Genomic DNA, 22,898 nt, shown 5'->3' with positions numbered 1-22,898 from the left:
AGGTGGGTGGCAGAGGATATGCTATACCAAAACAAGGGAATAAATCAAGAAACAGGAGAAAACAGGAACCAGGAAATGTGATCCAAAACAGGAGACAAGTAAAGGAAATTCCCAGAATGATAATGAAAGGAACAGATAGGATGAAAGCTCTCTGCAGCAGGCTTAGAGAGTACCCAGTCCAGATTTGGAATAGGAAGGTGGAAGGTTCCCAGATTATTTCCAAGAAAAGAAAGGAATTTAAAAGTGGATTTGATGGATAACCTGAAGTGTTTGGGAAAGAACGAACCAAAAAGAAAATTAAAGCAATTATCATTCCAGAAGGGAGCAAAAAACTATTCAAGAAAGAAATACACTCATAGTAATAATTACCTGACTCAGATTGAAGAACATTTATATAGTCATAACAATATAAATACTAAATACTACTGATTTTTTTTACAAGAATGACTGAGATTTGGTTAAAAGTAATGCTTGTGAGATGATTCTATTAAGAAATCTGACAATGAAAGGGAAGATTTCAGGAAAGAAATACAACATGAAAGCTTTCTCTACTTGTTCCTACTTAGCCCATTCCTACAATAGTACATGTTGCCATGCCAATCTACATTATGTAATTTTAGTAACCCTGTAAGGCAAGCAGATTTCATTTGCCTTCTTTTATAGGTTAAAAAAAATTAGATGCTGAGAAACGAATCTACAATTGAAGAGAATTAGAATTTACATCTCCTAGAATCCAAAGCATGTACTCTTCTATATTCTATATGTAACTTTCCCAAATACCACTTTGCCAGGAATTACACTATCTTCAGAAGAACAGAGGTTATGAAATATTTAAAAGTTAGCTCAAGCAAGGCTGAGGATATAGTTCAGTGGTACAGAGCTTGCCTAGCATGCACAAGACACTGAGTTTGATCCCTAGCACCACAAAAAGAAAATTAGCTCCAACATAATGAAAATATCTTGAAACAAAAATAATTATGCCTGATAAAGAATTAAAATAGCACAATTATGGAGTTAAATGTTTTAACTATTAACTTTATAATATTTTTGAGTTAAGTAAATTAAATTCTTTGCATTTAAAAAACTAAGCAGTATCAATAATTTTAAGAACAGAACTAAAGATTTTTAAAAAGAGACAAGGTAGGAGGAGACACATTTAAAAAGATCACTAAATATGTGACTATGCTGTCTGATAATGGAATAATAAATAATTTCCAACATTAATATCTGTTTAGGAAATTTCAAAATATACAAACATCTCACTCCCTCACTCAAGATTACTCTATGTGAATTTTTCACATTTTTTAACTGTGAGAGCATATAGGTACTCCCAATTCAAAATCTAATTTAAGAATGTCTCACATGTAGATGTCTGGTCCAGGCCATGCAGAATATGAAATAGGCAGAAGCATTCTCAATAGCCTCAATAAGACAATTTTGCCAGGCATAGTGGCAGAAGCCTATCATCTCAGTGACTCTAGCAGCTGAGACAGGATAGCAAGCTCGAGGCCAATCTCAACAACTTAGGCCCTAACCAACTAAGCAAGACCCTGTCTCTAAATAAAAAATAAAAAGGGCTGGGGAGGTGGTTCAGTGGTAAAATGCCCATGGGTTCAATACCCAGACTAAAACAAACAAAAAAAAAACCCCAAATCTTCATGGCACCACTATTTACCCTCTTTGCCACAAACAATGATGGAATCCAAAGTTTAGGGATCTAGACTTTGCCCTGAAAAAAATCCTACCTAAACATCACACAGTAAAAACTATGCACCTGAAATGTGATATTCCTAATATCTTTTATCACCAATGTGTAGTATTTCAGTTACACTGTATGTTCAACAAGCCTTTAAGGGGGAGCCTAGAAACTCACTCATTTCTAATAATTTACAATTTTTTTTTTTGTCAAGGGGGAATGCATTTCTAATTCCAAAGCCCAGACTTTGAACTTATAAAACATAACTACTTATAAGTGCATGGCTACCTATAAATATTGTAGCCTAAGAAGGACAGCATTGTTAAGAAAGAAGAGGAAATGCCTTTAAGTCCTCTGCTTGTAGAGTTAGTAAAGAACTGAAGTATTATTAAGGCTGCTGTATGAAACTTAAAATAGCTCCTTGCCATCACATGTTTAATGAAGAACAAAGAAAAAAAGAAGAAGAAGAAAGAGAAAGGGGGGAGGGAGGGAGAAGGAGAGGACAGAAGGGAGGGAGAGCTCTTCAAATTAATTTCAAGGACTTTTAAAAAAAAGGGCAAGATAGAGGCAATTATTCATTATACTAGTAGAATTATAAAAGGTTGTTACTGACAAATGAGAACCACATTTTATTGGTAGACAGTTAATCAGTAGATTACTTCAAGGATATTAAAAAATGTTTGTCCTTAAAAATGTGGAAGTTAAGCACCCTTGAGAATGCTGCCTTCCCTAGCTGCTGCTTTCTAAAACACAGGGAAATGAAAAAGTAGAAATGAAAGATTGAGTAATCAGCCTAGTTTTGCTTTCGGGTTATCACAGTGACTAAAGTAGGAAACATGAACTTCCAAAGCAGGCACAAATTCAGGAATTCAGCAAAAATGTATTAACTGACTGTTTGTTTTCTATTTCCAATGTATGTTATACATATGAACAAGCAAGATCATATAGCACAGGATGACTGGTTTGTACTGGTTTCTGAGAATACAACTAAAATCATTAATTAGAACCATGAATAGGAAAACAGCATCCCTGGTGAAAATGAAAACAAAAACTAAGCCATGATTTATGATTTTCTAGAACTTAAAGAGATCTGCTTATTGGACATAATCCTCCACACCCATTCCCACACATACCTTGCCACTTCCTTCAGCACTGTGAAGTCTCTCTAAGGCATTGTTAAACCCCTTACCCTCACTCATTTTATCTGGCCTCAGAGAAATCGCTAATCTTAGCTTGTAAAGTTCTTTCCCTCTGTTCACTCCACTATACTCAGTGGATTTTATTCCATAAATACCTAAGCTCATTCCTGACTTAGGAACTTTGTTCTAGCTCTTCCCTTTGCTTAGAGAGCTCTTCCTCTTGATGGTCACCAAATAAAATTCCTTTCCATTACTACCACAGAAATGTGTTTCCTATCACTTAAACACATCATCTTGGCACTGATGTCACTAACTTATTTTTGTATTTATTAGTTTTTCCTCCCACTAGAATGTAAGCTTCACAAAGCAAAGACTTTATGTTGCTGCTCACCATTATGTCCTCCATGCTGGGAACAGTTCTGGCACACAGTAGACATTCAACATGTATGATTAAATGGACAGAGGTCACACACTAAGTATTTATGAGCACGGTGCTATTACACTGGCTACATATAATGTAAATATACTGGAAAAAATTTCATAGAACTTTCAGTTGTAGGTGTGAAAGAGAGACTATAAATAAGGAAACCCACAAATAAATTATAACTAGTAGTATTAAAGAAATAAACATGTTATGATAAAGATCTAGGGAGGGAGACATTTTAATTAGGATGGTTAGGAAAGAACTCTGAGAGGGTAACATTTAAATGAGAAAGAAAACATGGGAAGAGGAGGGGAAGCATGTGTGAAAGTGAGACACCTTCAATGAACTGAAAGATGGGTAGGCAATGGGGGGGCGATAGCCAAAGGAAAGTGCCTGAAATGGATTTAGAGAGGCAAATGGGGGTCAAATCATCTAAGGGAATGCAGAGAAGTTCAAACTTTATTACATATATATGTATGTATATTTTTTTTAAATATTTTTTCAGTTGTCAATGGACCTTTATTTATTTAAAATGGTGCTAAGAATCAAACCCAGTTCCTCACGCATGCAAGGCAAGAGCTCTACCACTGAGCTACAACACCAGCCCTGTATGTATATTTTTATATCAAAAGATTTAGGGATTTTAAGCAGAGGAATGAAAATTGATTTGTGTTTTTAAAAAGTATCCTAGATTTCTAGTCAAGTGATTTTGGAAGTTCATAAAACACCCTATCTTTGCCTCAAACAATGTTGGATACAAAAATCAATCAATCTATCTATCTACCTATCAACACTGAGGACTGAATCCAGGGGTGCTTTACCACTGAGTAACACCCCCGATCCTTTTTGAGACAGGATCCTGCTAAATTGCTTAGGCTGGCCTTCAAACTTGTAATCCTCCTGCCTCAGGCTCCTGAGCTAATTAATGGGATTACAATTGTGGATCACATCCATGCCCATGCAAGGCAAAAGTAGCCAGAAATTTGTCTCCTGCAAAAATGAAAGGGGTTCAATGTGTTCTAGAAGAGCAGGAAATGGAAAGTGTCCATTTCACTTTTGAAACCAAGGGCTGAGGTGAGTTTTCCCACCTTGAAAAAGAGGCTGGGGTGGGGGTGGGGGTGGGGGAGCCTGCCTTCCACCACTGTCAGGATCTGAAGCTTACTTAAATCTATAGCAAAAACAATGAGAAACAAATAATGCCTCAAGGCCTGGACCTGGACCAGGCCACATGCTGACTGACTGGCTCCAGTATCAATAGTGGGATATGAGCCAATTTAAGATATGGTTCTTACATGGGATTGTTGAGGCCAAATGAAGGCAACCACAAAAATACTGGACAAGGAAGGGTGAAAGCAAAAACAAGAAAATAAGCACAAGAAAAATTCTATTCAAGAAGAGCATGAAAAAATTCTAACATACGTGAAGAAATTAAAAACATGAAAGATGACTGATATAACTAATGTTGGGGAGAGGAACCTCCTGCAAATGAAATTAAAATAGAGCAACCTGATGATGACTTCAAAAATTGTTTGAGACCCCCAGGTGCAGTGGTGCACACCTGTAATCTCAGAGATTAGGAGGCTGAGGCAGGAGAATCACAAATTTGCAGCTAGTCTCAGCAACTTAGCAAGGCCCTAAACAACTCAGTGAGACCTTGTCTCAAAATAAAAAAGAGGGCTGGGGCTGTAGCTCAGTGGAAGAGCATTTGGCTATCATGTGTGAGGCACTGGGTTCAATTCTCAGCACCACATAAAATAAATGAAATAAAGGTCCATTGAAAACTAAAGAATATTTTTTGAAAAATAAGATAAAAAATAAAAAAGGGCTGAGGATGTAGCTCAGTGGTAAGGTGCCTCTGGATTCAATCCTCAGTACCAAAAAAAAAAAAAAAAAAAAAAGTTCTGGATTCTCCAATAGCTAAAGAAAATCAGAACACACATCATGAAAGAAAAAAATAATAATAAATTAAAAACAAGTATAATATAAAAATAGAAAAACTGATTAGCAAAATTGAAACACTAGGATAAAGATTTTCTAGAAGATGTGAAAGTATATAGGCAGATGTTAGTGGAATATGGGAGGAAAGAGGAATTAAGGAACAAAAACAATTTTTCAAAAAAATTCAAGAACTATGTGTATATAATCCCATTTAAATAAAATTGCCTTGACCCTTACTTCACTATATTCATAAAAATTAAGATGGATCATAGATCTAGAAATAAAACTAGAACCTAAATAAATAAATAAAATTGCCAACAGGTGAAGAAATTACCAATTAAAAACCATGAAGGTAAACTATATATTGTTGAGTGAAAAAAACATTGACAAAACACAACGTATTATGTAATATTTATACGAGAAAGCAACTTAAAAACTCCTGTGCTATCTGTATACAAATGCACTAATAAAAACATAAAATTGGATATACCAAACTCCTAACAGTAGTTCCTATTTGAAGGTGTATGCGATCAGGTAGCCTTGGGAAAAGAGGCTATGGTATATTATCATTTCCTAATTGTTTAAAATTCTTAATTATGTTAATTTTTAGGATAAACTTATATTTATTAAAAACACAAAAACTAACTATAGAGCCAGGCATGGTGGCGCAGGCCTGTAATCCTAATGACTCTAGAGGCAGAGACAGGAGGATTGCCTTTGAAGTCAGCCTTAGTAATTTAGAGAGGCCTTCAGAAACTTAGCAAGACCCTGTCTTAAAAAATAAAAAGGGCTGGGGATGTAGCTCAGTGGTAAAGTGCCCCTCGATTCAATCCCCAGTATCAAAATAATAAAAACATAACTATAAAAATATTTAAATTACAACCACAATTTAAAACCAAGTTAGATCTATGCCAGTTCAACCGGAGGATTTCCACCATAAATTTGAGTTAGAAGACTAAATTGTAGATAACCTGATATATGAATCACTTTTATGTAAAATAAATTATGCCCCCAAATTATCCAGTTTATACATGCTCCTATAAAATTATATGTGCAGAGAAAAATGGACTCATACCAGCTTAACTTTCTATATCTAAAGGAGTGGCAGATGAGAAGGGAGAGAGGACACCAAAACAAAAAGAAAAAAAAAAAAAGAACAGTATCCTTGATTTTAAAAGGAGAATAATATGAGCTCATCTATACAAAAATTTTTGCATTAATATTTCTTGCGTGCACTTGATCTTAGTGTTGGAGCACGCCCCCTTAGTCTTGAGTAATGGGGGGGTGGAACTGGCTATGGGAGGCAAGTGGGCCTCACCTTGGCAAGGAAGTGTAACTCAGGATTTGGGCGTCACCCAAGGGGACTGGGCTACATCCCCATTTGTTGTAACACAATCCCTTGCCTTATTTGGGTGGAATTTTCTATCAAATGTCTTTCCCCTAAATAAAAACAGGGATTGGGGTGTGCTTGCTCTCTTGCCTCTTGCTTCCCTTACTTCCCTTGCCCTCCAATGTGGGAGCTGACACCTGAGGTCTCAGAGCCGTCCCTGATCCCCGAAAAACATTATTTCTTGTTTGTGTAGTCTTTTCGTTGCCAGCCCAACTCACGCAGAGGGACCCTGACTCCATTGCCTGCGCAGGACATGGGCAATAGTTGGCGCCCAGAACAGGGACATTCTGCGTGAATTTCAGGCATTTGGTAGGTGTGGCTTTCTCTCCAATAGTAAGAAGCGCGTATATATTTGCAGAGTATTGTGGATTGGTTTGTGAAAGTGAGAGGAGGGAGGAAAGTGAGTGGACGTAAAAAATAAAATAAACTATGGGGAATTCTTTGTCTTCAGAGAGAGAAATCTATTTTGCAACTCAGAAGACGACAATCAAGGGACGGTGAGGCCCACTTGCCTCACTGCATGTGATTCCAATTCCACACCCCCATTACTCAAGGCTAAGGGGGCATGTTCAGCTCCTATTCAGGACAGCCTGACAAGTTAGGACATAGAGAAGTGAGAGCTTAAGATATGGGAAAAGGGGAAGGGCAACAATAATAAATAGAAATGATATCAGTAAGTGTTAGACTAAAATAAAGCAGGTGGAGGTGATAGAATATGACCATAAAGGTCATAAGGGAATTTGACAAAGGCTCTCTGGGAAGATCCTCTGATGAGGTGATAGTTTGATAGAGAATTGAAAGAAGTGAGAGAGTTGGGCAGATAGTTTCAGAGAGAAATGTGTTTCGGGTAGAGGAAGCAGCAAGCCTGAAAGCCACAGGACTACTGTGAGCTTGGAACATCCTGGAACAGCAAGGATGCTATTGTGATTGAAGAACAATAAGCAAGGATAAGAGTGAGAAAAATACCAGGGTCAGAGATGATATCAGAGAAGCAGCCAGGGACCAAATTCTAGAACAGGTGAAGTATAATGGGAGAAACTGGAGGGTTTTAAGTAAGAGGTAACAACCTGATTTTGCTTTAAAAGAATTCTCTGGATATGGTATAAAAAATAGGATTGAAAAGGAGACTAGTAAGGAAGCTATTACAGTAGTCCTACTAAGAGGATATGATGAGGGCTGAAGATGTAGCTCAGTGGTAAAGTATTTGCTTAGCATACTCAAGGCCTTGGGTTCAATCCCCAGAGAGAGAGAAAGCCTATGATAAACAGAACAAAAGTATTAAGAGGTAGATTTGGTGAGTGGCAGCTGGATTTGGAATGTTTGTTTCAAGATAAAGGCTGCAGGATCTGCTGGCAGTTTAAGGGTGTAGATATCAAACAATTTTACTCCTAATTCTGGTGACATGTTAAAAATGTGATTTAAACTATTTTTGCTTGTTAATGTTTTCAAATATGCATACATTATTTATATGATTAAGAAAAACAATACATTTTCCAAAAGATATACACTAATTAATCCTTTCCTTACTTTTGAGATTAGAAGGATATGACACAGAAGATTTTTATACTAATGCTATGTAACCAGAATGTTGGGAGTAAAATCACATAAACCTTCAAATGATCCTTTAAGTAAATCTGTATTCCCTCCTAGATAAAAAGGTTACCAGGTTTCTTTAGGTGAAAATTAACTGTATCTAAAAAGAGATACTTCAGTATATTTTAAAGAAACAAATTTCAATTACTGTTTTTATGCTGTGCAAAATCAAAACAAATACATGTCAATCACTGTATTTGGAAACTACCCATTTTTGGTGAACCATGATAATTGATTAAGCATTAAGTTCTAGGTCAGTTTTTAAAAGTCAAACTGCGAGTTTTGTGATTTTAATCAACTTCAGAACAGTTTCTAATGCTTGTACTTGTCCTTCTCAGTTTATCCTGCTGGTTTAGGAGATTTGGGAAATTGTGGGAGGGGAGAGAGAGGTGTGAAAAAAAGAGTTCAGAATTCAAGAAAGACAGGGTATTTCAAGCCATGAGCATAACTATTTCAATCAAATAAATCAAGGGTTTTGCTAGGTTCCCCGCCCCTCAATAATTGTTAAAAAATGGCATTTTTGAGTGCCAAAGGAAATTTCAAAAAGTCTGTTAGGAAGATTGCTAAAGTTTTAAAATGTGAGAATAGACATTTAAAAATATGTATGATTCATATTTTTAGCAATGTCAGCTCTATTGCTGCATTTCCATATGTTTGTTTGTATTGATTTTATTTATCTGTGTTTTAAGGGAGACATCTAAGTGGAAATAAAACTAGGTTCAAAGGTACAATAAATACCTATCTCTTAAGTTCAATGTAATTTTATTTATTGGATTTTATTTTGTAAACAAGGAGAAACCAATGAAGGTTATAACACTATGATTTAATAGTATAACTTTGACTGTAATGCAAAGAACAGACGGTAACAGCAATTAGAGACAGAGTTATTATAATAAAATTAGAAATGGGCATGTGTTATAGTAATCTAGGTCAGGAGAAAGCTTTATAAAGTCTAGATTCCTGGGTCCAGCCCTGGAGATTCAAAGACAGCAGGTTTAGAGCAAATTCTCAGAACTCTGAATGAAGAGTAAAATATGAATGACTGGTAGTTAAGTTTAAGTATCAAAGGAAGACATCTTTGATGCTGTACCTTTAGAAGAACAGCAAGAACTTAATAAAAATCACAAGCTCATGCTTCATTTTTACCATAAATGAACACTGCCTTACCTGAATCAGGGTCATATTTTAGATCCAATGGAGGTACAACAGGTTGGTACTGTTTCTGCAAATAGCATAAATAAAACAGACAATTTAATCATATAATGTCTCACGTAATGTCTTTCAACTAATGTAAGAAAATATACTATGTAATCAATAATACCATTTTTTAAGGGGGAAAATATATATTTTAGATCCTGAAATCTGTAGGAAAGGGAGGAAAAAAGGTGAGGTCAGGAAGTCCAATTTATATCTTTTATAGTACTGCCACCTGCTGCATACACTAAGAAATAGCACCATAAAAACAGGTATAATCAGAAAAACCAATCAAGTAAATTAAAAACAGAGACTGAATGTTTTGTTTAAAGTACAGGGCAGTTTCCAAATTATGAATAACTACATTTCAAAAGTTCATTTAGGAAAACTCAAAATTCGTATTTCCACAGAAATGCCATTCTAAATGATAGTTGAGCTACCATATTATCACACTAAAATCTACATATCCTATATTAACACTTGAACTACTTTAGAACTATTGGTAATTCCACAGTTCAGGCAACAAGAAAGAGGAAAATATTTCTTCTTATTCCTGCCCAAAGTCAAAAGGAGCAAAAGAGTTTAAAAAATGGAATAAAATTTAAAGAAGAAAGAAAGAACTCTTTGGTATCTTCACTCCATCCATTTTACCTCACTTTTAAACAAGTACAGTGGGTACATCACCTAGGCAAGGAAGGAGACAGTAGAAAATACACACGCTTAGAATGTTTTTCTCAAGAAATTTTAAAGTGGTAACAGATTAGGTATTTGAAGAATAACTGCTATGGAAGAAAAAGAGAAACGATCTCCTTATAATTTTTTTTTCATAGAATGATGACTAAAGTGTTTTAAAGTATTAAGCCCAGTCTTTAATGACCTAGAACAATCCCTGAAAGGGAAAAGACTAGAAGACTTACATGCAAAAGTATGCTGATTTCAAATACTTAAGGCAAATAGTATAGAATAGTCTAAAAGCAGCAAAAATTTCGTATTCAATGGGCAATGCCACTTCCAATAAACCTTCCACAATCCCTAAGGTGACATTTAGATCTAATTTGCTTTGTGGACTTATTTTGTATTTATTCCAGTCCTAATAAATCTGAAAGATGAAGGTATAATACAGTTAATACTAATATTTACAGTAATTGGAAGAAGCAAGCCTATCATTCTGCCTATCTAAAGAGATCAGTCTGAAGGAGTTGACTTCCTGATCTTATGACCCAGATGGTTGAGTTTTAAAGCAAAAAAAAAAAATTATACATAATTCATAAAGCAAATTTGGAATTTCAGCGTTATAAATAAGTACTCAAATCATTTTCTCCACCAATTTAACTAAAGGGTTATTCCAAAATACACAACCATATACAAATAATATTCCAAATACAAATAAGAACTAGAAAACAGTTAAAAGATAAATTTCCTTTCCCTTCCTGGTCTCAGAATCATTAAGTCATCATCAGGCTTCCATCTTCAATTTCAATTTTAACATCAGCTGTGTTCCACACCTCATACAACTTAGATCAAGAATAAGTCTTAAGAGACAAATAGTACTGATTAAGACAGGAAAGACAAAGAGAACAAAATATCATCTATCTCCATGTGGTTCACATACTTTATTTTTTTATTGTGGTAAAATATACATAAAAATTAAATAAATCATCTTACCAGAGCTTCATGTTGTGCCTTTAAGGTTTTGATGACACATTCAAGGATCTTTCTGGGATACTGCTTACGTTTTGTTGCTATATCTACTATGACTTCATCAAACTGATCTTCAAGTACTTTGATGTCAGAATCTATTTCAGAAAAAAATAATAACTAAAAGAAGTTCTTAAAACTCACTATACATATTAGTATGAAAAATTGTTATAAGTAAATTAAATTTAGAAAACACAAATAATTAAAGAAAACATATATGGCAAGTTAATAGACACTCCTACTTTGGTGATTAGTTAATTTACTCATTCAACAATCCATTTTTTTTTTTTTTTAGTACCAGGGATTGAACTCAGGGGCACTTGACCACTGAGCCATATCCCCAGTTCTATTTTATATTTTATTTAGAGACAGGGTCTCACTGTGTTGCTTAGCGTCTTGCTTTTGCTGAGGCTGGCTTTGAGGCATGTGCCACTGCACCCAGCTGAACAATCCACTTTTGAGCACCAATAGGAAGTCAGGCCTAAACCAGAGAAATATAAATGTTAACCTAATATGATCCCAAGAAACAGATAACTGCAATTTGATAAATCAACAGAGGTATTAGCAAAATGTCATCAGGACACAGAAAATGAAACACTAACTATGTCTGGAGTTTAAGACTTTTAAAAGGAAGTAATATTTGAGCCTGGCTCAGTGGTACAGTTTTGTTATTCCAGCAACTCATGAGACTAAAGCAGGAGGATTGTGAGTTCAAGGCCAGCCTTGGCAACTTAGCAAAAAAAATATAAAGAGCTGGGGATATAGCTTGGTGGTAGAGCACTCCTGGGCTCATTCCCTAATACAAAAAAGAAATAACATTTGAGCTTAAAATATAACTGTAAATCCACTGGATAAAAATGGTAGGGGAAGACTGAAGATACAGCTTGGTTGGCAGAGTTCTTGCCCAGCATTCACAAGGCCCTAAATTCAATCCCCAGAACCAAAAGAAAAAAAAAAAAAAAAGTAGGGGAAAAATGATAAGGAAACGCATTTTTGGCAGAGGAAAACAGTATTTGTAATAGCACAGAGTCTTGAGAAACCGAAAAATTCTAAATGCCTGCGGAATGAACTAAAGGTAAAAAGGATGAAAAATATTTAAGAACTAGACTGTAGGGCTGGGGTACAGCTCAATGGTATAGCAAGTACTTAGCATGCAAGAGGCCCTGGATTCAATCCCCAGCACTAAAAAGAAACACAAAAACAAAAAAACAAACAAAACCTTAGACTATAAAGGACATTTAGTATCAGAGATATCCACAAGTTATTAATGTGATTATCCTCACATAAAAATAAAAAAAATCTTAAAGAGTAATATACCACATAAAAATAAATTAATAAAAATAAAGGTATTAAGAAAAAAACTTTTGCAGAACTCATAATCAGCTTGTCCTTATGAGTGCAAAAATTTTGATTCAGTATGAACATAGGGCCCAGAAATGACACTCTACATGAAATGAGTTCAGGTGCTGATCAACTTTATTCTGAAAATAATTTTGAAGAGTAAAAACACTAAGTAGTTATGAATCCTAAAAAACTAGGTCCTCAGCTTACTTGGTTTACATCAGATGTGTTCTGTTGTGTCAAAATCTGTTAAAAATGGATCTATTTGGGGCTGGGGTTGTGGCTCAGAGGTAGAATGTTCATCTAGCATACGTGAGGCACTGGGTTCAATCCTCAGCACCGTATAAAAATAAAGATATTGTGTCCCCCTATAACTAAAAAATAAATATTTTTTAAAAAATGGATCTAGGGGCTGGGGTTGTAGCTCAGTTGGGAGAGTGTTTGCCTGGCATGTGTGAGGCACTGGGTTCGATCTCAGCTCCACATAAAAATAAAATAAATAAAATAAAGGTATTTTGTCTGTCTACAAAAAAAAAATTTAAAATGGATCTATTTATTTTATTAAGCAGAAGCTTTGTTATAAAATTTGAAACAGCATGTATATTATTTGAAACATTCTGAGAAACTGCTGATATATGTCAGCATATACATCCATATCAGGTAAAGATTAATGAAATACATCAGGTATGCTCTTTCATTCATGTAATGAATATTTGTTGAATCCAAATAAATTACTTCTTTAGAGAGTATTATGAGAGAGACATTTCTTACTTAGAATACTTATTTATAAATAAGCAGCTCTAAATTTTAACATATCCATTAAAAAAGTTAAATCACTGACTAGAAAAGAATAATGTACACAACCAGTTTAAAAAAAAAAAAAAAGTCTCCCAGCTAAACCTTTGTAGGGAAGGAAAATGGTCTCTTAATGCCACCTAAGGATAAAAAAGCTGCAAAATTGAAACATATAAACAAATTTGAACAGAGAATTATTCATTAATTTAACAAACACTTAACAGGGACCTATAAGGTGCCAAGTTGAAAAAATATGAGGAGAAAAACAAATACAGTTCCTGCTCTCAAGGAACTTATGTTCCAAACATTAAATCTAACTGATCCTCCTGTAACTAAGATAACTCAGGGTAGTAACAGAGGAAGGGAAGAGGTTGGTTTCACTTGTATATTCATTCATTCATTCCTTTGTTCCTTCACTCATTTACATAAGGATCTCAAGTGCCAGATCCTAGAAATCTTAGTCAACAAAACAGACAAAAAACTTCTGCCCCAGGGGCTGTGGTTATGGCTCAGTGGTACAGCGCTTACCTAGCACCTGTGAGGCAATGGGTTCAATCCTCACCATCACATTAAAATAAAGGTATTGTGCCCATCTATAACTGGAAAAAAAAAATAAACTTATCTTGCTAAGGGTTGCTTTAGCTATTCTGGGTCTCTTATTTTTCCAAATAAATTTCATGACTGCTTTTTTTATTTCTATGAAGAACGTTATTGGGATTTTAATAGGCATTGCATTAAATCCATATAATGCTTTTGGTGGTATGGCCATTTTGACAATATTAATTCTGCATATCCAGGAGCATGGGAGATCTTTCCATCTTCTGAAGTTTTCTTCAATTTCTTTCTTTAGTGTTCTGTAGCTGTTATTGTAGAGGTCTTTCACCTCTTTTGTTAGATTGATTCTCAGGCTTTTTTTTATTATTTTTTTAAGGCTATTGTGAATGCAGTAGTTTTCTAATTTTTCTTTCTGTGGTTCATCGCTGATGTATAGAAATGCATTTAATTTGTGGGTTTGTTTTTATATCCTGCTACTTTGCTGAATTCATTTACTAGTTCTAGAAGTTTTCTGGTGGAATTTTTTGGATCTTCTAGGTATAGAATCATGTCATCAGTAAATAGTGATGAGTTTTGAGTTCTTCTTTACCTATTTGTATCCCTTTAATTTCTTTCTTTTGTCTAATTGCTCTGGCTAGAGTTTCAAGGATGATGTTGAATAGAAGTGGTGAAGTGGGCATCCTTGTCTTGTTCCAGTTTTTAGCAGGAATGCTTTCAATTTTTCTCCAATTATAATGATGTTGGCCTTGGGTTTAGCATATATAGCTTTTACAATGTTGAGGCATGTTCCTACTATCCCTAGTTTTTCTAGTGTTTTGAACATGAAGGTGTGCTGTATTTTGTCCTATGCGTTTTCTGCATTGAGATGATCATATGATTCTTGTTTTTAAGTCTATTAATATGATGAATTACATTTATAGATTTCTGTATGTGGAACCAACCCTGCATCCCTGGGATGAATCCCATTTGAGTGTGGCGCACTATCTTTTTATATGTTTTTGTATGTGATTTGCCAAAATATTTTTGAGAATTTTTGCACCTATGTTCACCAGGGATATTGGTCTAAAGTTTTCTTTCCTTGGTGTTTCTTTGTCTGGTTTTGGACTCAGGGTTGTATCAACCCCATAGAATGAGTTTGGAAGGGTTCCCTCCTTTTCTATTTCATGGAGTACTTCAAAGAGTATTGGTGTTAATTCTTGTTTGAAAGTCTTGAAGAACTCAGCTGAGAATCCATCTGGCCCTGGGCTTTTCTTGGTTGGTAGGCTTTTTTTTTTTTTTTAAGAGAGAGGGAATTTTTTAATATTTATTTTTTAGTTTTCGGCGGACACAACATCTTTGTTTGTATGTGGTGCTGAGGATCGAACCCAGGCCGCACACATGCCAGGTGAGCGCGCTACCGCTTAAGCCACATCCCCAGCCCGGTTGGTAGGCTTTTGATGGTGTTTTCTATTTCATTATTGAAATTGATCTGTCTAAATCATGTATGACCTCCTCATTCAGTTTTGGTAAGTCATATGTCTCTAGAAATTTGTCAATGTCTTCAATATTTTTTATCTTATTAGAGTATAAATTTTCAAAATAGTTTCTAATTACCTTCTGTATTTCGGACATGTCCATTGTAATATTTCCTTCTTCATCTTTTAGAATTTGAGTTATCTTTTTCTCTTCATTAGCATGGCCAAAGGTTTACCTATTTTATTTATTTTTTCAAAAACCAACTTTTTGTCAATTTTTTTTTATTTCATTGATTTCAGCTCTGATTTTAATTATTTCCTGTCTTCTACTGCTTTTGGTGTTGATTTGTTCCTCTTTTTCTAAGGTTTTGAGATGTAGTATTAGGTCATTTATTTGTTGACTTTTTATTCTTTTAATGAATGCACTCAATGCAATAAACTTTCCTCTTTGTACTGCCTTCTTAGTGCCCCGGATATTTTGATATGTAGTATCAGTGTTCCCATTTACCTCTAAGAATTTTTTTATTTCATCCTTGATTTCTTCTACTATCCATTCATCATTCAATTGTGTATTATTTAGTCTCCATTTGTTACAGTAGCTTCTATTTTTTTATTTTATCTTTGATTTCTAATTTTATTCCATTCACAATACCCAACCTTAAACTATACTACAGAGCTATAGTAACAAAAACAGCACGGTATTGGCATCAATACATTCTATACTATTGGTCTACATGGTAGATGTAGACCAATAGTACAGAATAGAGGACACAGAGACAAACCCACATAAATACGGTTTTCTCATACTAGACAAAGGTGCCAAAAACATTCACTGAAGAAAAGATAGCCTATTCAACAAATGGTGCTGGCAAAACGGAAATCCATATGTAGCAAAATGAAATTAAACCTCTCTCTCTCACCCCCACAAAAATCAACTCAAAGTGGATCAAAGACTTAGGCACTAGAACAGAGACCCTGCACCTACTAGAAGAAAAAATAAGCCCAAATCTTCACCACATCAGCCTAAGATCTGACTTCCTTAACAAGACTCCTAAAGCACAAGAAGTAAAATCAAGAATCAATAAATGGGATGGATTCAAATTCTCAGCAAAGGAAACAATAATGTGAGGAGAGACTCTGCCTACAGATTGAGAGAAAATCTTTACCACATGCACCTCTGATAAAGCATAATCTCTAGGATATATAAAGAACTCAAAAAACTTAATACCAAAAAAACAAATAACCCAATCAATAAATGGGCTAAGGAACTGAAGAGACATTTCACAGAGAAGAAATACAATTGATCAACAAACATATCAAAAAGTATTCAATGTCTAGCAATAAGAGAAATGCAAATCAAAACTGCTCTTAAGATTTCATCTCACTCCAGTCAGAATGGCAATCATCAAGATTACAGGCAACAATAAATGTTGGTGAGGATGTGGTGAAAAAGGTGCACTCATACATTGCTGGTGAGACTGCAAATCGGTGTAACCACTATGGGAAACAGTATGGAGATTCCTCAGAAAATTGGGATGGGGCCACCATTTGGCCCAGCTATCCCACTCCTTGGTTTATACTCAAAGGACTTAAAATCAGCATACTATAATGATGCAGCCACATCAATGTTTATAGCAGCTCAATTCATAATAGCTAGACTAGACTATGGAACAACCTAGGTGTCTCTCAATAGATGAATAGATAAAGAAAATGTGGTATATGTATACTCAATGGAATATTCCAACCCTTTAAAGAAGAGTGAAATTATGGAGAATATCATGCTAAGTGAAAAAAGCCAATCCCACAAAACCAAAGGCCGAATGTTTTCTCTAATATGCTAATTCACAATAAGGGCAGGGCACTACAGAAGAATAGAGTTGCCTTAGATTAGGTAGACGGAAGTGATAGGAGGGGAGGGGAGGGGATGTGGGGATAGGAAAGATAGTAGAATGAAACAAACATTATTACTGTATGTATATATATATGACTACATGACCAATATGATTCTGCAACATGTACACTCAGAAAAATGAGAAATTATATCCCATTATTATGATATATCAAAGTGCATAAATGCATTCTACTGTCATGTATAACTAATTAAAACAAATAAAAAATTAAAAAAAAAAACACCTCTGCCCTTGTAAAACTTACTTACTGCTTCTATGTACTACATCAAAAACAAAACAAATCCTATTAATTCTATTTTCTGAATCTCTCTCTTTTCTGGGGGGAGGGTACTGGGAATTGAATTCATGGGTACTCTATCACTGAACTATATATATTCCCATTCCTTTTTTTTATTATTTTTTTATTTTGAGATAGGATGTTGTTAAATTGCTGACATCAGCCTTGAATTCACAATCCTCCTGCCTCAGACTCTGAGCCACTGGGATTATAAGGGTGTGACACTACACCTGGCTCTAAATATCTCTTGAACCTATCTTTTTCTATTATCTTAGCGCAGGTCTTCACCATCTTTTGCTGCATTATTGCAATTAACTCCCTAAGGGCTGACTGCCTTAAATTTCTCCATTCTCCAATCCATCCCTCAGACAGCCAGCAGTTAGTTTTCTAAAACAGAATCCTTTGCATGTAATTCTACTTTAAAAAACTCATTGAGGGCTGGGGGTGTAGCTCAACAGTAGAGTGCTTTCCTGACACAGATGGGTTAGATCCCCAGCACTGCAAAACCAAACAAAAACCTCACTGCTTCACATTGCCTGCAGGATAAAGTACAAATTCCTTAGCATATCCTTCAAGGCTACTGGAGATTTAACCTCAACTTCTCTTTCTGGCCACATCTGCCATTTTTCCCAATTCACTTCTGATATTTTCCAAACACATCACTCCTGTGTGCTTTTGCACATGCTGTTTTGTTTCAGATATCCTTGCTACTTCCTATCTAGCACACTCATTTATTTATGCATCTTACTTAACAACAACCTATTGTTAGGTCTTCTCCCACTTTCCAAAGAGCATAGTGATTCCACACCCATTTCCTTCCATAGCTGCACCATTGTTTGGGGTATATATATTTATGATTGTTATGTCTTGCTGGTGTATGGTTCCATTGAGCAGTACGTAATGTCCATCTTTATCCCTTTTGATTAATTTTGGCTTGAAGTCTACTTTATTTGATATGAGTATGGAAACCCTTGCTTACTTCCGCAGTCCATGTGAGTGGTATGATTTTTCCCAACCTTTTGCCTTCAGTCTGTGTAATGCCTTTTCCTAACGGATGAGTCTCCTGTAGGCAGCAATTGTTGGATCCTTTTTCTTAATCCAATCTGCTAACCTATGTCTTTTGATTGGTGAGTTTAAGCCATTAACATTTAGGGTTACTATTGAGACATGGTTTGTATTTCCAGCCATATTGGTTTATTTTTGTTATTTAACTTGTTTTTTCTCTTTGATTATGTTTTGCTTTAGTGTACTACCTCCCTTTGCTGGTTTTCATTGTTGTTTTTCATTTCCTCTTCATAAAATGTAGTTCCCGTTTTCTACCTATAAATTTTTTTAACTTTTCTTTATCGTGGAAGGTTTTTATTTCATCTTCAAATCTGAAGCTTAATTTTGCTGGATACAAGATTCTTGGTTGGCACCCATTATCTTTCAGAGCTTGAAATATATTGTTCCAGGATCTTCTAGCTTTCAGGGTCTGTTCAAACGGAGATATACACTGATAGCCACACCTACCAAAAAATGGCGAGAAAGGTTTTCCAAGATGGAGTCTGTCTGCTTCCAGCGCTGGGGTGTCTGGTGAAGTGGGAGGAGCTGGGATGGTCTTGTGCTATGGCTAGATTGCAGTCATGTGACTGGAAAACAGAGGTTCTGATTTCTGCACAGGTGGTCACAGCTCTCCATTTCCTTCCATGAATGATAGTTCCTAAATGTCAGGACCATGTCTGTTCCTCAGTTTTCCAGCATTTGGCATAGGACCTAGTATTTACCAGGTACCCATGGAAGAAGGTGAAAGTATACTGTAGCATTCTCAACTACCTCTCCTCACAAGCTTGCACCACCACATTCAATTGTTTTTTTCATTTTAATGTATAAATTAAAAAGTGAATTTTGGTGACTTTGAAGAGATAAATATTATAATCCTAAGGACAGTAAAGTCTTCAGAGCGAAGTATTACCTCAATGTTGAGAAGAAAAATTATAACCACAGAAAGTTTTGTGGTAGGGCTGTAGTCAGCTCAAGGGTATGAACATAAAGCTATGCTAGTGACTTCAACTCAATAATATGAACATAAAGCAGTGATGACTTCAAGCTATGCTAGTCAGATCTGAGTGATAGCACCATGAGGACATACTAGTCTCTCTTGTCAAGGTAGCCCTTCTCTGGACATTGCTGTCCTGGCAAGGGGAATTCTGCCTCTCTTCTCACACTGATAATTCCCTTTCTACTTTTTTTTTTCTTTCTACACTAACCATTCTTTCTCTTAAAACTTTTGATATCTTTAGATACTTGTTAGAGTGTGTGTATACATACATATGTATATAAATGATTATATATATATCAACTCTGCTGTAAGCCAAGAAAATATTTTTTTTTTTTTAAGGAGTCTTCTACAAATATATGACCTCATCCTTTGCTTGGTACTAGTATACTACTTCTAAGGGTGCTTCAGTATCCACTCTAAGGATCACTTGCAAAAATAAAACTTGTTTTATAAGGAATGAATAGGAATCGTCTGGGCCTGTTTCTTTTTCTTTTCTTTTTTTGTTTTCCCAATATAAGTGAATTTATTTCATGTTAGAGTTGCCAAATCTGACAACAGAACCATTTGCATACATAGTATTCTGGTGTTTTGTCTACTACAGTATAACAAATCTCCTGTAAACAAGTGGCTTAAAAGAACTGCTGCTTATCTGCTCTCTGCTCATGGGTAGAGGGTGGTAGAAAGAGCTCATCTTTGTTCTGTATAATATGGGTTGGTGGCTTGATGGACCAAAGGACCCATGATGGTTTCAATCACAGGTCTGCTGCCTTAGCTGGGATGGCCGGAATGGCTGGGGGCTGGCAGAACTTCTCCTCTCCTTTTATAATCTCTCATCTGCCAGAGCAACTACCTTCAGCAAGGTAGTCAGACTTTTGTGATAAGTTAGCTGCCCTCTAACAGAACATTTTGGTCTGAACTATAACCCTATAAAATTCTTATGAAGTATTAACTCTCAGAAAACCTCAGAGATAGATACTTAAAATGAAGTAATATGAAAAGGTCCTAATCCAGTATGACTTGTGTAATAAGAAAAGTGGCACCACAGACATGCATGCACAGTGAAAAGGACACAGTGAGAAAGGACACAATGAGAAAGTGGTCATCTGTGAGCCAAGGGCAGAAGTCTCAGGAGAAACCAGCCTGCTGACATGGGCCTGTTTCTTCATCTGGGGATAATACTACAGTATTTTCCAATAAACTTTAAAGATTAATCAGATGAAATCCTGTTTATAATACTAGAGAGCATATATGATGGATCAAGGTAACTACTGTGTTTCCTCCAGATTATGACTTCAATAGTCTTCTATATTAGTTTCCACTTTTTATTCTCATAATTCACATAAAGAATTAAAAACAAGTGATAATGAAAACTGGGATTTAAAAGAAACATTCAAAATAAAATTAGCGACCAAAAAACAAAGAAATTAATGACAGAAGAAAAAGTTATGACACATACCCATAAAACAATTATCTGAAGCTTCCTGCCATGCTTGCCCATTAATGCTGACATTCTCTTGCACAGCTGATTCAAAGGTCTGCAATAAATTCACAGTAGTCAAGTCACCGAAAAATTTTTTAATGCCAAATCCAAGCATTTTGTCAAAATAATTTCAGATTTGTGACCATGTACATAGTAAAGTTAGAGACTAGCCTATTAGTGCATTTATTCTTTGCAATGAAGTAAAATTCCATTTTAGTCACTGAGATGTACTGATAACAATTTTAGCTATGATAGCCATTATGGTACCTGTGAGAAAATTTGCTGCATAATTTTAGAATACTCTTGTAAACAAATAAATAAAAAACCTGTATATGAAATTAAAAATAAAGGCTAACAATTTGGACTCAATTGAATCCCAGGTGTACTATGATACACATGCTGCAGAATGAATGCCACTGTTAACAAGAGGGAAAATAAACATCCTTAAAATAAACTAAAATTAATTTCTACTTTATAAATAACAATATGGGGGGGGCTGGGGATATAGCTCAGTTGATAGAGTGCTTGCCTCACATGCACAAGGCCTGGGTTCAATCCCCAGCACCATTAAAAAAAAAAAAAAAAAAGTTTTTTTTTTTTTTTTTTAACTTTTTTTTGAGAGAGATACACTGAAGTATTTAGGGATGCAAAGACCAGAAAGACCTGAGATTTGCTTTAACACAATACAAAATAAAGAACTAAAGGAATTTGGTAGTGCCATTAAATTTTTAATGCATATTCCCTATTACCCAACAATTTCACTTATAGCAATATATCCAAATGGATTAGTTTCATTAAAAAAATTAAAAGAGGATGGACTCTTTATGATACAGAATGTTCATTTCACTACTGTTTGAAATATGAAAAATTAAGGGGAAAAATAAAATTCAATTTAAAAATCAGGAAAATTGATAAATATCCACACCAGATGGTACTTTAAAAGAATATCATCTCTATATAACATTGACAGGGGCTTGGGCTGTGGCTCAGTGGTAGAGCGCTCGCCTAGCACGTGCGAGGCTCTGGGTTCGATCCTCAGCACCACATATAAATAAAGTTATTGTGTGCAACTACAACTAAAAAAATAAACATACATCTTAAAAAAAATTTGACAGGTAATAGTCAAAGACATATTTAGTTTAAAAAAAAGGCAAGTCAATAACAATTCATCAGCATGACACTATTAATGTAAGCAAGCAAGCAAACAAAAACAGAAGGGGGAGTAAAACCATAAAAAAAGGTGTGTAGGGGGAGTTTATTCCCCACCAGGTACTCTCCAAATAGTTATCTCCAGGAAGCTTTGAAGAGGGATAAGGAAAAGAAATTCAAAGCAGAATTTTGCTTAAATTTAAGCAAAGTAGAATTGCTTAAATTTAAATGCTACTGTTTAAATTTTTAAAAACGAGTATGTGTTTTGTACCACTTTTATAATTAAAAATAGGCATAAATCAAATAACTGACAATTATAAAATGTATATTCTACAAGGATTTTATAAAGTAAAATTTAGGTTGAAAATGTTCATAACACAATACAAAATGTGTATGGGCTTGCAAGAATTTATGTATGGACTTCCAAGAATTACCTAAGAATACAAATTATCTTTGTAATACTCACTGCAGTCCTACCAATACTATTTTTGTAGAATAAATGCTACTATATTATACAGTTTTAGATGAATAGCTACATCAATATAATTAAAGCTTATTTAAAATGAAACACAAGTTAATTTCCTTGGTAGTTAGTCTAAGCCTTCAAAAATTTATCTTGGTGATTCACTTTAAGATCTCACTAAAGAGGATATAAGATGTTAAGCCACATTCTGCTTCTTATGTATGGTAATTGGTAATTAAGTGTTTAAAATACCTTAACATTTCCTAAGATCAGAGAAACTCTATTATTATTGCAGTCCTCTTTCAAAAAAACTACTAAAAAATGTTCTGAGGTATACTTCTATTCTTGCCTTTCTTATAAG

The 22,898-nt window shown here is 35.0% G+C and overlaps 1 protein-coding gene across 1 annotated transcript in view; it reads right to left on the bottom strand.

Moving 5' to 3' along the window:
* Positions 1-22,898, bottom strand: part of Nsl1 (NSL1 component of MIS12 kinetochore complex) — a 31,461-nt gene that overhangs the window by 7,016 nt on the left and 1,547 nt on the right. The window contains exons 2-4 of the mRNA XM_027934722.3: positions 20,902-20,980; positions 11,040-11,170; positions 9,348-9,402 (exon numbers count right to left, since the gene is read on the bottom strand). Coding sequence (XP_027790523.2) covers positions 9,348-9,402; positions 11,040-11,170; positions 20,902-20,980 — 265 coding nt within the window. The remainder of the gene's footprint in view (positions 1-9,347; positions 9,403-11,039; positions 11,171-20,901; positions 20,981-22,898) is intronic.

This window comes from Marmota flaviventris, chromosome 12, assembly GCF_047511675.1.
Source record: "Marmota flaviventris isolate mMarFla1 chromosome 12, mMarFla1.hap1, whole genome shotgun sequence".
Lineage (NCBI taxonomy): Eukaryota > Metazoa > Chordata > Mammalia > Rodentia > Sciuridae > Marmota > Marmota flaviventris.
Note: the sequence above shows the minus strand (reverse complement) of the source record. Positions and strands in the feature narration are given on the sequence as shown.